The 15,168-nt window shown below is 44.9% G+C and overlaps 1 protein-coding gene and 1 long non-coding RNA gene across 5 annotated transcripts in view; one reads left to right on the top strand and one right to left on the bottom strand.

The window, feature by feature from the left end:
* Window positions 1-14,037, top strand: part of Nek3 (NIMA related kinase 3) — a 34,308-nt gene extending 20,271 nt beyond the window's left edge. For 2 of the 4 annotated variants that reach the window (XM_085844108.1, XM_085844110.1), the window contains 6 exons: window positions 2,119-2,168; window positions 9,069-9,171; window positions 9,965-10,114; window positions 10,823-10,954; window positions 12,692-12,815; window positions 13,510-14,037. In XM_085844108.1, the coding sequence (XP_085700234.1) occupies window positions 2,119-2,168; window positions 9,069-9,171; window positions 9,965-10,114; window positions 10,823-10,954; window positions 12,692-12,815; window positions 13,510-13,615 (665 nt within the window). In that variant the 3' untranslated portion in view covers window positions 13,616-14,037. Of the gene's footprint in view, window positions 1-2,118; window positions 2,169-9,068; window positions 9,172-9,309; window positions 9,833-9,964; window positions 10,115-10,822; window positions 10,955-12,691; window positions 12,816-13,509 lie in introns of those variants that run through there. The other 2 variants (XM_085844109.1, XM_085844111.1) reach the window with 2 other exon arrangements.
* LOC147002490 (uncharacterized) lies at window positions 9,178-14,642 on the bottom strand. Its single transcript, XR_015048685.1, has 3 exons — window positions 14,569-14,642; window positions 14,060-14,195; window positions 9,178-9,305 (listed from the first exon to the last, which is right to left on the bottom strand). It is a non-coding gene; the product is annotated as an uncharacterized LOC147002490 (long non-coding RNA).
* Between the last annotated feature and the right edge of the window lie 526 nt (window positions 14,643-15,168).

Consider the following 15,168-nt stretch of genomic DNA (forward strand, 5'->3'; position numbering starts at 1 on the left):
CTGGGACTAAAGGCATGTGCCACCACTGCCCGGCATCTAAAGTTTTTCAAAGTACTTTTAAAAATTCCTTTTCAATCAGTGACTTCCTTCTGAGGAAGTTCAACAGAGATAATAGATATGAGAAGAATAAAAAGTATAGGTAATTCCCTGCTGGGGCCTTGTGGGTAACTAACCATGTGTGGAGTCTGTATCTTTGAGCTGTCCTCATAGACCACTTGTGGAAGCAGTTTGTTTGCTTTTTTGGGTTAGGTTGAAGGGTCACAGGAGCGAGGAGCCAAGCACTATAGACACAACTCAAAGTATGTCTGCCACAGTATCACAGATATAGCCTCAGTTAATCCTTCAGTATCGTCTCTATTGCCCAAGAATCAGCCATATTGCTTTACAGGATTGCTTTGATGATAATTTTGCCTCTGGTCCTATTCTACAGCATTTGTTTATTTCCCAGGGTAGTAGGAACCACTGGGCAAGAAAGCACTAGGAGAAGATTAGAAAAATATAGCTTTATAATTTCATATATATATATATATATATATATATATATATATATATAGCTACAGGAGTTAGCATAAGAGCCTCTCCAGGTAGCCTTAACAAGATTGTTTCAGCCACCTGTCCTCAGTCAGCCAATCAGAGACAACAGTGAGAGGAAGAGAAAGGAGGGGTGTTCAGTGTGCCCACACTGGGGAGAGGAACAAGGACTAGTGACTCTCACTGCGGGTTCTGTGCTTCAGTCCCAGGGAAAGAGGGCTGATCCTTGAAGCTAGGAGCTTAAAGGGAATGCAGCTGCAGGCAGATAAAACTCACTCTATTCCCTGCCACACAGGCCACACAGAAGTCAGACGCTGGCAGGCATGACAGATCTATCAGCACACACAGGCTGAAGGTACTGGCCTCAGACATTGAGGTCATATTTGTGTGGATTCACACAAAGAGGCATTCTGCCTGGTGTAATTAGAGAACAGATTACAGGACTGTCACTTTTGGGTTCCCTGGACATCTGGTATCAGCCATCTGATGCTGATTCTGCCCCCGCCCCTTCACATTCAGCATTAGTCATCTTGGTCTATGTCAGATATCCATCTCAGTACCATGTTGTCTAAAATGTACAGAGGCTTGTAAGGCCCTCTGTTCCCTTCATGCACAGACAACCCCTGTCCGCCTTCCAGGGTCATAACATGAGTTTCAAGTGTATAGCCTGCAAGGGACATACATGGCTAAGTGTCCTGGTCAAGGTGGGTCCACCCGTGACTGACCCATTCCTGTCTTTGCTTTGGCCTCTCAGGTGTCAGAGCCACGTGGAATCCCTTTCCAGGACTCAAGCTCTTTCTCTAGCTGCCCCAGGCTTTGGTCTTTCCCCTCTCCCAGCACGAGACTGGGGGAATGCCAGCTCCTGAGGGAGTTTTGTTCCCATAGTTTGGTAGGCAAGGAGAAGAACGTACATACCTCTTTAGGATATCTTCATTCGTCACAAGACAAATAAAAGAGTGAGCAGAATGCTCGCACAGTGGGACCATTTAGTGTGCAGACAGTGAGGTCAGAAGTGAACTTGGGCACGAGGACGGGGTTTTCTGAGACGGGCTCACACTTGTGTTTTTAAACTTAATAGCAGGTTTTAGTATGGCAAAGGAAGCCAAGTGTGGTGACTGGTGCCTTTAATCCTAGCCTTTTTGGAGGTGAGGCAGGGGGATCAGAGTATGTCTCAGTATGTACAAAATGAGTTCTATGCAACAAAGACAAAAATCAGTAAAACGTGGGGGTGCAACAGTGGGGGTGCAGATATCTCTAATTTCTCATGTGACAGCATTTATGAATGTTATGTAAGATCTCAACGTTATGAATGAAACAGCAGAAGTTGTCTCTCTCTCCATCTGGAGAATATTAACAGACATCCAAAGCTGGATACCCCTTCAGGTTAATGCTGTGGTCGACCATCTTCAAAATCCTTATTTGACAGCCGCCTAATGCCAGAGTTTGGGAGGCTGAAGGAGAAGAGCCCGGGACCCATAGTGGGGGGCCTTTCTCAAAACACAGAACATGATGCGGGGCCAGGGGATGTGTTAGAATTTAGTAAGATGAGCCTTCCTGTGTTTTCTTTTACCCTCTCTTTCTAAGCAGACCCCAACAGAGTCGGGAGAGCTCCAGGAGAAGCAGACTCTACCGCCATGGTAAGTGCTTTAAAATGGAATTCGCGAAGCTTGCCTCCGATGAGCTTCAGCTGGGCCGATGCTTGTGTGGTGTCAGGCCTTGACCCCGCCCCTTCAGCTGAATTGTCCTTCACCTCTGGCGAGTGAGGCATCCAGTAGCTGTTCCTGCACCACCTGCTGAGCTCTACGGACCTTCGTTTAGTCTTTATTCCCATTTTTAATTACCAAAGGTAATTAATTAGTGGTATGGATATAGATATGGCAGAACACAGTCCCGCCTCCTAAGCTCAGCTTTCTGTTTTGTTTTGCTTTCCTTGTGGTAAACAGTATATAACCAAACATTTTAGCATTTTAGCAATTTATTTGTTTTGAGACAGTGTTTTATACCTTTCTCCTTGGTGTCACAGAGTATCCACAAAAGCAACTAAAGAAAGTGGTCCATCCCAGCGGGGACCCTATCAGCCCTGAGCTGGGCCTGCTCCTTTCTGTCTTTTTCATTCAATCCAGGACATCAGCCTAGGAATGCCTGGCACCCAAAGTGAGCTGGGCCCTCCCCCATTGATCAGTAATTAAGAAAATACCCTACATCTGGATCTCATGGAGGCATTTTCTCAACTGAGGCTCCCTCTGCTCCTGGGTGACTCTAGCTTGTAAATCTTGGCATCACAGAGCTCATGCAGGATCTGCCCTCCCTGTGCCCGAGTTATCTTATTACACTCGGTTCTCGGGGTTCGTCCATATTGCAGCATGTCCAGAATCTTATTCCCGTTTTAGCCTTGACATTTTTCTGTTGCAAAGTTTGTAGTCCCTTTTAAGTTATCCTGTGAATCAAGTTGACATTTTCCAGTCTGCTATCCAAGGTCCTGTTGGTCATTTTGAGCCCTGGGCAGCTGTGACTCTGTGTTCCACTAGTGGCTCGATAAAGCCATGAACAGCAACAGCGGGTCTCCTCCCACAACACTCACCTTAGCAAATCAGCTGTGATTCGTGGGCTTATGGTTCCTTTCCCTTCTTTGACACTGTGAGTAGCTTTCTTCTTTTGTTGTACTGAGATCAAGCAGAGAGGGCTTTACTAAACCTCTGAACTACATCCCCAGCATCCAACCTTTTAATTAAAAAGGTTAAAAAGATAGCCAGGCAGGAGGGTCAAAAGTTTGAAGCCACTGTTTCGAGAGTACAGATAGGGTTTATGTAACCAGATAAGAGAGAATGGAGCTATTCCAAAAGTAGAAGGGTCAAATCCTTCCCTCAGGCAGAACCTAAGCCCTCTCTTAAGCTCTCCTTCCACAGAATGCTCTAGAAACCAGCCCAGAGGAAATGGGCACTAGTTATGCTGATATTAAAGAAACTCATAGAATTGATATTATAAGGGATTTGCTAATAGATTTTTCTTCTAGGAGACATAAATTGCACAAAGTAGAGTTTAGCTAAGGGAACATTGCCCCCCAAAACACCTCAAAGGGAAGCTGTGTGTCAGCCAGGCCTGTTAGAGGAGATTGAGGTACATACTGCGATGTAAATGTTTGCCTAGGATTGATCAGCCATTAACCACACCCCCAGAGAACATACCTCTGATGGGTAGCTCAAAGGGGCAGCACAGGGTCACAGCCAGCGTTAGCTCTTGGCTTGCCGAAAGCCCCTAGTTGTCTTTTTGAGAAATGCATTTTTTTTCTGCTGGGTGGGCAAGATGTACCTGGGTAACTATTTGACAAGAACAATGTTGGTGTACTTAAATAATTCTGTCAATATCTCCCATCTGCCCAAGTGGCCAGACATGTAAGCTCCTGTCTCTATGTTGTCGCAGTCTCTGATCCGCAGAGACAAGAACAACACGGACACCAAGACGGGTTCACGCAGCTTCCGCAGCTCTTCCTCTTTACTTGCAGCTTTCTCTTTACTTACAACATTTTTTTTACTTAGGGCAAGGGTTATATTTATACAGTAACGGCAACTGACCTCATCTTGCTCCACACCACCTCATCCAATCAGAATCACACACGCTCCAGGCATGATCTCAGGTCAGTCACAGATAGGCTAACAGATCTGGATCACGAGGAATAATCTAACTTGGCAGGCAGCTTACGCATGCAATTTCACTGCGCATGTTTGGGCAAGGCAGTAAACATGTGGGTTTCACGGGGCCTGGCAATGGGCCAGGGCGCCATCTTGGCCCATGGGGCCACACCCGCTTCCCGCATCTCCCCCCTTTTATTAGTAGCTCTGGGATCAGCATCTGTCTTAGGTTGCCCCCATCTGTGCCACATCCTTACCCGTCATGGGAGTGACAAACTCACTTTTGCCATCCTGTCTTAGGTTGGTATGCGCACGTGAGGGTCTTACCCATCATTGATTACTGATCCAGCATGTTGAGCCAACATTGGGGGGATGTTCCTGCTTCCAAGGCTGCCATAGCCTGCACTAAGGCTGGTTTATCAGCCCTGTGTGGCCTTTGCATACATGCCACCCACCAAAGCATTCCTCTGCACACAACAGTCAGCAGGAGCGCCCAAAAGGCCATCCCTCCCCAGTTTTTAAAGAATCCCACAGTTCCCTGGATGATCTCCAGCCATTGCTTTGCAGTTGCAATCTCCACACGGGTGTTTTACACGGCAACAATCGATGCTTGCAATTCGTTCATCTTTGTGTAGCAGCATTGCACCAATTGCATGCGATAGATTTGCAGCTCTGGAAAAATTCTGATACTGAACAGAGGTTACACACATTCCTGCCATATGAGTAATGCAGGAAGCAAATACTAACTGCTCCAACAACAGCTTGTGCAGATGGATAGGGAAATACATGAGCTTGGGGTTGATTTCCTTCAACATAAACTACTCCCACGCAGCCTTTGGATCCATCAGTAAATACATTAACAGCACCTGAGATTGGCTCAGTCCGGGTAATTCTGGGGTATATCATAGGATTTCTCATGACCAACTGAAGCCAATTAGTGGAGGCAAGTACCTCAATCCATTTTACATCAGGTTGTTTACCAAAAGCTCCTAGCCCCATCTTTATACCCTTAAGAATTAGCTGGCTTTCTTCCCCGTATGCCATTCTTACTTTCATTTTAGACGCAGTTGAACCCATGTTACTGAAATTCTCTTCTTCTCTATTCCTGAGAACCTTGGTGCTCCGTCCCCTTTTTTCTGGGGAACCTGTCAGGCCTATGCTTTCTTTACTTACCGCTGCTTACTAAAATTTCCCCGTACGGGCCACCACTTGGCACAGTCTCTGCTTGCCGCAGAGACAAGAACGACACAGACACCAAGACGGGTTCACACAGCTTCCACTTTACTTGCAGCTTCCTCCGCAGCTTTTTACTTGGGGCAGCTTTACTTACTTACAGCTTTTTTCACTTAGAGCAAGGGCTATATTTATACAGTAGTGGCAACTGACCTCATCTCGCTCCACACCACCTCATCCAATCAGAATCACACATGCTCCAGGCACGAGCTCAAGTCAGTCACAGATAGGCTGACAGATCCGGATCATGAGGAATAATCTAACTTGGCAGGCAGCTTACACATTCAGTTTCACTGCACATGTTCGGGCAAGGCAGTAAACATGTGGGTTTCTCGGGGCCTGGCAATGGACCAGGGAGCCATCTTGGCCCATGCGGCCCTACCCGCTTCCCGCATATGTAAACTGTTTAAAGTGTAGCCTGGGGCTAGGACCTGAAGGAGACTTAAGGATGAAAGTAGTGTAAAACTCACAAGCCTAAGGTGTATATAAGCTGTTGAAATCTATTCAAGACCCCAATGTTTTTTGGGGGTTAGCTAAAATCCAGACAGTCATGATTAAAAAGAGCTTTCCGTTCATTTCATTAATCTCTGACTGTGTGAACTGATTCCTTACTGTGAGGCCAGGTTATTTCCATAACAACGGGAGGTAACTACCAATACAGACTCCAAAACCAACAATTGCCATGATTTATTTAAGACTCAGACAGTTCTGTCTGGTGATGAACTCTTAGTTCTTACAACTTCTTCAGGGAAGAGCTGTGCCCTTGACTGTCTTTCAGAAGGACTCATTGAGACTATACCCACAATGCATCTTCTTTCTCTAGTCCTCACAAATACAGAAACCTTAATAAGATGATTTTTTTCTTTAAAAAACAGTTTCCAGTTGGCATTCTTTAAGTGTTCTGTATCTCTTTGTGATTGTCTTTCTGCTTAAAGCTCTTTAAGGTCAGGTGTGGTGATGCGTGCCTAAAGAGGCGGGGCAGGTGGATCTCCAAGTGCTTGGATAGTCTGGTTTACTTAGTGGGTTCCAGGCCAGCCAGGGCTACAAAGAGAAACCCTGTGTCAGTCAACCCACAAAGAACTGAAGTGAATGCTAAGAATTGCTTTCACTTTAAGACATTCTTTTTTTTTTAAAGACAGGGTTTCTCTGTGTATCTCTGGTTGTCCTGGAACTCACTTTGTAGATCAGGCTGGCCTCGGACTCAGAAATCTGCCTGCCTCTGCCTCCCGAGTGCTGGGATTAAAGGCGTGCACCACTACGCCCGGCTAAGACATTCTTTTAGCTACTGTTTATATACTGACTAGCCAGGAGTTAAGCTTCACTTGTGATGGGTGCTATGATGGAGTCGCCTTCAGGGACTCTTGGCGTGAGTATCACCATGCTGTTGCATTGCCTCCGCAGAGTGGTCTTGTTTAGAATATTAAAATGTATGTGAGCAATGTAGGTGGCTTGTCACAGCAGCTTCCAAGACCAGCGTGTGCAATAATCAGACTCCCGCCCACCCCCAAGGGAGGGAAGATGTACTGTCAGCGGATTACTCCATCATGAGAATTACTAGTAATTAAACTCCCAGAATGTCTGTGAACTTTAGATGGTAAGTGATGTCTCAGTATTATATTGTTGTAAGTAGAACATAATACCCAGAGGCCGTAAATTATATCATTTCATTGCTACACTATGTTATATTTTAGATTTATGGAAGCATATTTTACATATAATAACATCTGCCCACTTTTTAGCATATAGTTTGGTGAATTTTGGTAATATGATTGAGTGGGGTAACCTTATAGTCAGCCCCATGGTAAGAATTTAGACGTTCAACTCATCTAAAGAGTTTGTGTCCCCTTTGCAGAGGACCTCTGACCCTGGCCTTTGGAAACTGTGTGTTAATCATGTGTGTGTTGCTTAATTCAGGGGAGATATTCTGAGAAATGCATTCTTTGGTAGTTTCATCATTGTGCAGACATCCTAGAGAGGCACTCAGGCATGTGCCCTAGAAGGTCACTGGCCAGAGCCAGCTCTATCACCATGAGTGGACAGTTCAGCCAGGGCCCCCAGAATGAAAGGGTACAGTTGTGAGCATAGTGAAGAATGAATAATTTAGGGCTGAGGCAGGGAGAGAGTCCTGTATGCCATCCTAGAAACAGAAGACCACAGAGGATGCTGCTCAGTGGCCCGCTCCTTGGGTATGCATAGGAGCTTTGTTATACAGCCCAGACCCAGCTACCTGCGAAAGGTGCCAGTACAGGGGGTTGGGCCTCCAACATCAACTAATAATCAAGACAGCCCTCCTCCCCATACATCACAGGCCACTGTCATCTGGGCAGTCCCCAGTTGAAACTGCCCCTCAGATGACTAAAGAATGTGTCAAGTTGAGATTAAACCTAACTAGGACAGTCAGCATCCGCTGAGGATTTTCAGCATCCCTCCCTACAACTGCTTCAAGATTCTGATGGGTTTTGGAATCAACCGCATGCTGAGCCATCACTGTGAAGTGATGTTTTATGTCCCCTGGATGCGTTCAAAATTCTTAAAAAGAATTTTGAGAACCACTGCATAAGAACAAGAAAACTCAAGTGTGCCAGCAGCCTGTTCCTTATCTAGTCAGCCAGTAGCGGAGAAGCTACGCCTGGGACCATCCTCTCTCTATGTGCATATTTAGGACCACCCACGCAGTGTGTCACTAGACTGCAAAGTAAAGGCTTTAGACCATTCAGAGAAGTATGATTTAATCAAATTTCTGTTAGCGTTTTATATGGTGGAGTGGGGGCCTTCGGAATGAATACTCAAAGGTAATCAAAGGAACAACACATCTTTTAAAAGTTTTTTTTTGTTACATTTATTTAATTATTGGGGGTGAGGGTCACATGTGCTGTGGAGTTGGTATGGTGGTCTTAGGACAGTTTGCTGGAGTTGATTCTCTCAGCAGTATGTGTTCTTAAACTGCTGAGTCATCTCTCTCTAGGCTCCTCATCTTAATAATTTTCGGGTATACAGTTCAGTAATATTCACACTAATGCATATTAATGTTTGGCTAGTTTTTTTTGTTTGTTTGTTTTGTTTTGTTTTTTCTTGGTTTTTCGAGACAGGGTTTCTCTGTATAGCCCTGGCTGTCCTGGAACTCACTCTGTAGACCAGGCTGTCCTCGAACTCAGAAATCCACCTGTCTCTGCCTCCCAAGTGCTGGGATTAAAGGCGTGCACCACCACGCCTGGCACGTGTTTGGCTACTTTTAAAAATGTAGCTACCCAAGTGGCAGAGCTGGATGGAGAGAGAGTTAAGAGAGAGAACATGAAGTTAAATATGTAAGAAGGTAGGGAGGATCTGGAAGGAGTGGGGGAAGCCATGAAAGAAAAGAAGCTAGTCCAGTATCTCTGCTGTTTATATATGTGTGTGTGTGTGTGTGTGCGCGCGCGCGTATATGTGTGTGTATACACACATATATCCTGTAATGGCTACTGATATATATGGATATTAATATACAAGTATATGCACAAACATTCATATACATATATGTACATGATTATTAATATGCTTGTATTTGGGTTTCTATGACTAAATCTTTTTAGTGCATTAATTTTTACTTATGCTTAAAATAGCTGATTACACATTTTTTTTTACATTTCTGTAGTAACAAAGACATTATTTAATCACTATTTAAAATCTTTTATAAAGCAAGAGGAAGAACGTGGTAGAAAGTGTAGCCATACTGGATTGGAAAGCATTGGTACAACCCCAGCTGGGAATGCATTGAGAAGAGCAGCCAGAGGAAATCCAGGTGAGTTAATAAATTATAATCATTGCTTACGTAGGGAGTTTGGAACTGTGAGTGAATGCCAGTGTTCCCCTTACTTGGTCTTGGGTGTCTTGGGTTTCCTCAGCAAGTTTGCAAGTGGATATTTCTCTGCTCACCTAGGATTGAATATTAGAGAATACTTCAGTCGGCTGCTAAAAAGAGACAGTAAGGTCTGGAGAGATGGCTCTGTGGATTCGATTCAGCACCCACGCAGGAGTTCACAGCTGTCTGCACCACCAGTTCCAGGGGATCCAATGCTTTCTTCTGGCCTCCATGGGCACCAAACACTCACGCAGTCTGTACGCAGACATAGACAGGCAAAATACCTACCTAATAACATACAATTTAGAAAAGAGAGATTAAGAGCTGGGGGCGTCGTTTGGCAATAAGAATCCATGCTCTAGTGCTGAGGCTCTAGGTAAAGAGTAAGTAAGAGGGGAGTAGGGAGGGAGAGAAGGTGTCAGTGCGAGTCATCGTGAGTAAAGCACACTTTGTGTGTTTGAGTGCTTGGGAGTAGCACATGAATGCCATGCAAAGGGTTAGTAATACGCATATCCTAATGCATCCACTGCCAGCTCACTCTCAGTTGAGCTGACCTTTGCATGACCTCACTCAGGACCGTTGCTATTGCCTTTGTTCCCAAGACTGTACAGGACTCGGGCTACGTCTGAGTTTGAGAGACAAGAAATGCTTCTGCCTTGTTAGAGCACATGTGCACGTGTGGATGAATAAACAGGGTGGCGCTGTTGACCTTTGATCCTTTTCTGCATCTGAGAATCAGGTAACCCACAGGAGCACGGGAGGCATACCAGTCCGGCAAGTCCTCACAGGCCGCAGTGGGAGAGACACGGTCCCAGTTCTGCTGTAGAAGCTTTGGAGAAGGCATCCATCCTTACCTCCAGTTTCACGGCAGAGGATGACAGAGGTTAGCACCAGCACCATCCCTTAGAGTCTGGTTCATGCATGGTCAGGTGCCTCATGTGAGACGCATGTAACACCCACATCTGTCTGCACACCTTAATCTCTAGACCAGTTGTACATAAGGCCACATAAATGCCATGTAAAGAGCTACCACAACTGCATTGTTTATATGCATATGTAATATGCTCAACACATACTTAACTTTTATTTATTTTAATTTTATTTGTGCATGTGTCTGTCCATGGGAATACATGTGCATATGCATATGAAGCCAGAAGAGGGTGTCAGAGCTCTCAGAGCTAGAGTTACAGGCATTTGTCAGCTTCCCAGTGAGGGTGACAGGAGCTGAGCTCTGGTCCTCATAATTGAGCAACACGTGCTCTTACCTACTGAGCCATCTCTCCAGCTCCGAGACTTAACGCTTAAAAAGCATCTTAGGTCCACAACTCTGGAGCCTGTGGCTATGCCAGAAGACCATAGTCAGACTGGATATTATTGTTTGACTACAGAGCACTCTATAGCAAAGCCATGCCAGGGTTTGAGTTTGTATCACTCTGTAAGAGACATTTGGCACTCCTCATGTAGGTGAGTGAACTAGATTTTCAGTGAGAGTCAAATATAATCACAACTTTGCTTGAAATACAATGTGAAAGATAGATGCTGGGAAATCTTTCTTTTTATACCTGGTACTAATGTCCCTCTTTACGACTAGGTGGGTCTGTGATAAAGTATAAAGAAAATGCCAGAAGGCAGTGGGTCAGAGAGCCCCCTGAGGCCTTGCTGTCAATGCTGAAGGACGCTGATCTCAGCCAGGCATTTCAAACATACACAATATATAGACCAGGTAATGTTTTGTCTGTTATATAATCATACCGATACTTTGAATTTTTTTAAAATGCGGTAAGATATGGATAAAATCGACCATCTCAGTAACCTTTAAAAAGATTTATTTTTATTTATGTGTCTATGTCCTTGTTAGTGACTGTGTGTATGTGAGGTGCCCAGGGAGGCCAGAGAGAGAGTCAGATTCCCTGGATCTGGAGTCACAGGCAGTTGTGAGCCACCACGTGGGAGCTGGGACTCAGTCATCCTCGGAAGAGCAGCGGGCGTTCCTAACTGCTGAGCGGTCTCTCCATGTCCTTTGGCTTACCGATCTTTGAGTATGCAGTTTGGTAGCTTTACACTCCTGCATGCTATTGTGTAACTGGCCTCCAGATTCTTCACAAGACTGGAGCTGCACACATTAAATAATAGAGCCATCCATTCTCTCTTCCCTGATCCCTGTGGCTTTACCGTGTAAAGCCGGGGCAGGAGAGATGCCTCAGCCCTATGAGCGCCCTGGGTTTTAGAGGACGAGGATTCAGTCCCCAGTGCCTATGGGGCAAGTCCAGTTCTAGTTGACCCAATGTACTTTTCTGGTACACAGGCACATGTATGCTATAAACATAGAGAATGGGCACACAACACACACACACACACACACACATAAATCTTGAAAGTTCCTAAAATTGTACTTTTACGTGTTCTGGAATCATTTATGGCTAGTCTTAACCTGTGTTTAAAATTTCTCATTATAGATACTTTATTTCTATTTCCCAGTTTCTCATTTTAACAGTCACTGTGTTAGAAAGGAATCCGTTTAAGATTGCTAGGGGTGCTGGGCTCAGACCCTCGGCATTTTGCGTGATAACCTGTGTCTGTAGCCCTGGAACAGCCATTTTTGCCATGTAAATGTACACTGGTCATAGGAATACCTCAAGATTGATTTTTGAATTTGTTATATGGAATAGAGCCTTAAAATGAAGGACAGTTAGGATCTGTCTGTATGTCTGTCTCTATCTACCTATTAGCATCTGAGACAGGGTTTCTCTGTGTAGCTCTGGCTGTCCTGGAACTCACTTTGTAGAACAGGCTGGTCAAGAACTCAGAAATCCACCTGCCTCTGCCTCCCAAGCGCTGGAATTAAAGGCGTGCGCCACACTGCCCAGCCAGGATTTAATTTTTAAAATATATTTTTATTAAACCTGAATGACCATTTATAATATAGTCTTGAAAAACAAAACAAAAAAAAAAAAAAAAAAAAGAACTTCAGGCCAGAGGACTGCATTTAAGGGTTGCACGTGTATACATATAACTTTGACAGTTCAAATACCAAAAATCTCCTTGCTTACTCAAAAATCTGAGATAAATCATATCAAGTAGCACCTGTAATGGCATGGCAGGTTTTAATGATGTTGCAAGAATTTTAGTTATATTTCTTTCATTGAAAAATGTTTTGAGTGGCTAATATAAATTATGATTAAAAGAGAGCTGATTTCTTACATTTAACGGGTTTTAGTGCATATACCCCCTCTCTTGGAGACAGAGTTGCTTTAAAACTTAATCCACATTCTGATACTTCCTGGGTCTGTTGTCTACCCAAATTATGTCGAGTAAATACTGTTTAAATTGTCTATCAGGCACTATGGCTCTGGGCTGTAGTCCTAACATTTGATGATCAAGACCAGCCCTGGCAATAGTGAGACCTCATTTAAAGCTCAGTAGGTAAATTGCCACACTTTCTGTTGCTGCTCCCCTGAAGGTGCAGAAGGATTCCTGAAAGGTCCCCTTTCTGAAGACACAGCATCGGACAGCGTCGACGGTGATCTCGATTCTGTCATGTTAGACCCAGAGAGATTCGAACCTCGGCTGGATGAAGAAGACACGTATGTTGTAATAGACCTAGAATGCTTTGATTGGGGAATGGAATACACGCTGTACCATACTGCAATAATTTCAGATTTAGTAAGAACTATACCACTTTCTATCCTAAACAGCACCTCTGTTTGCTGCTGTGTGGTGGGCAATACTAAAATTTCATCATGAATTTCTGGCTGCTTCCTGCACACAGTATTCTTTCACCCAGGCTTCTTGCTTTTGTTTCTGAGTCCTGAGACCTTTAGACTCCCCGTGCATCTGCTTCCTAGTGCTGGGATGTGGGCATGTGCATCAGGCTCCTCCTGCCTCAACTTCCTAGTGCTGTGATGTGGGCATGCGCATCAGGCTCCCCCTGCCTCAACTTCCTAGTGCTGGGATGTGGGCATGTGCATCAGGCTCCCCCTGCATCTGCTTCCTAGTGCTGGGATGTGGGCATGCGCATTAGGCTCCCCCTGCATCTGCTTCCTAGTGCTGGGACTTGTGCTTGTATAGCTATATCTGGCTTTTATTTTATGATACATTAGGGAAAAAAAAACCCACAGTGACACTTTTTTTTCCTCTACTCGATTACCTTATGGAATTCCGAGTTTACAAAAACTTAAATATTGTATGGAAGAAATCTTCACTGAACTCACTAGCAAGCACAGACCGTGCCTCGAATACAGAGGCTCATTATCCAAATTGTTTCCCCCCCCCCCCCAGGGACTTTGAGGAAGATAACGAAAACCCTGATTGGGTGTCAGAACTAAAGAAGCACGTAGGATGGGGATATGGACCTGGTGGACAACTCCTCGGAGAACGTGCCTGAGTCATGGCAAGACACTGGCGAGAGACACTGATGGCTGGGAATGGAAGTGAGGACTGAGAAAATGTATATCGCAAGTTTACAAAGCAATCCGGAACCCTTGCGAGATTTCAACACAACGGAGGTCTAGCAGATGCTTCATGCCGAACGGAGATGCCATGCTCGCCTGCCGGCCACTATGTGTGTGACAATAGGAAATGACTTAACTCCTTTGATCCCGAATCTTCTCAACTATACAATGAGAGTAACAAGGCCTACCTCATAGGAACACTCACCGCAACAGTTATAGCCGTCCAGTGCCTGTTATCCCCAATTACCATGTAACACTCTCACATTTCCTAAAGGCTTAAGGATCTACATACATTAAGCTATGGCATAACTGTGTATGCTGTTTTTCAATAATACCCAGTTTGGATATGCTTCAAGATGATTTCCAGTGGTACTTACCAACTACCAGCTGCCTTTCAATGTTCTTAGAGCATTTGCAAAAGGGTCAGAGGTCAGGGGATCAGCCATGGGAAGAGTGGGTGGGCTCCAGAGCTTGCCAGAAGATTGCAGTCCTGGTCTGGAGGCAGAGATCCAGCTGAAGAGATACGACCTGTGTCAGAACCTAGAACGTGTTATTCAGTGAGGTGGGGCGCCATGCACATTACATGCAGGATGTTAGATCTCCACATTTAATGTTAGAAAACTTTAAAGAAGGGAGACTCTGTCCCCAAAGAAGAAATAGGTATAAACAGGTTTCTCTTCACCCCATATGGTCCAGTCATTTACGAGGACCTGATGAAATGCCAGCTATAAGTAGCTTATAGTTAACCCCCCTCCCTTTTTATCAATGCTGGGGATCAAACCCAGGACCTTATGAATGTCAGGCAGGTTTTGTACCACAGCTACACCTTCGCCCATCTTTTGTTTATCCTAACATGCAAAGGCTGCTGTGTAAATTCACACTCCACCTGAACATCTCCTTGTACTTAGTCACGTAGTCAGGGTTAGTCTCCCATGGTCCTGAGGTCTGTCTGTCTGTCTGTCCTTGCCATTTCTGAGGAGTGCTGGTTAAGTATTTTGTTTTTATCCTCCATTTGGGTGTGTCCAGCGTTCTTCACAAAGGTAAGGTCTGTCCTCCTCATGTCCTCTCAAGGAGTACATGATGTCGCCGTGGCATGCCTCAGATGCTGCTTGCCCCAAGCAGTAGTAATTCAGTACCTCTTAGGCTTCCCCACCATCACAGGTACTAAACTTCCATGTCCCAGTCAGTTCACTGCCACTCACTCAGGCCACACTGAAGCTGAGAGGTGTTAAGTCCTACCTCTGTTGGTCAAAAGTATAATGTTATACTGAGTCACGGGTTTGGCGGCTTCATTCTTTCCAGATGGTTCCTGTGTCCTTTTGTGATGTTCTTGTCCTTTTACTAACAAGATGAAGCAGGATCAACCTATACCTTCTCTGTTCCAGCCCCAGGATCAACCATTTTCCCCCCAAGAGGCCATGGTTCCTTTCACTGGATTAAAAGCCAGTGTCTGGGTGTTGAGTGTGTTTGCCGAGTATGCTGGTGG

This window comes from Mus caroli, unplaced genomic scaffold, assembly GCF_978045245.1.
Source record: "Mus caroli unplaced genomic scaffold, Mus_caroli_1 scaffold_10, whole genome shotgun sequence".
In the NCBI taxonomy this organism is placed as follows: domain Eukaryota; kingdom Metazoa; phylum Chordata; class Mammalia; order Rodentia; family Muridae; genus Mus; species Mus caroli.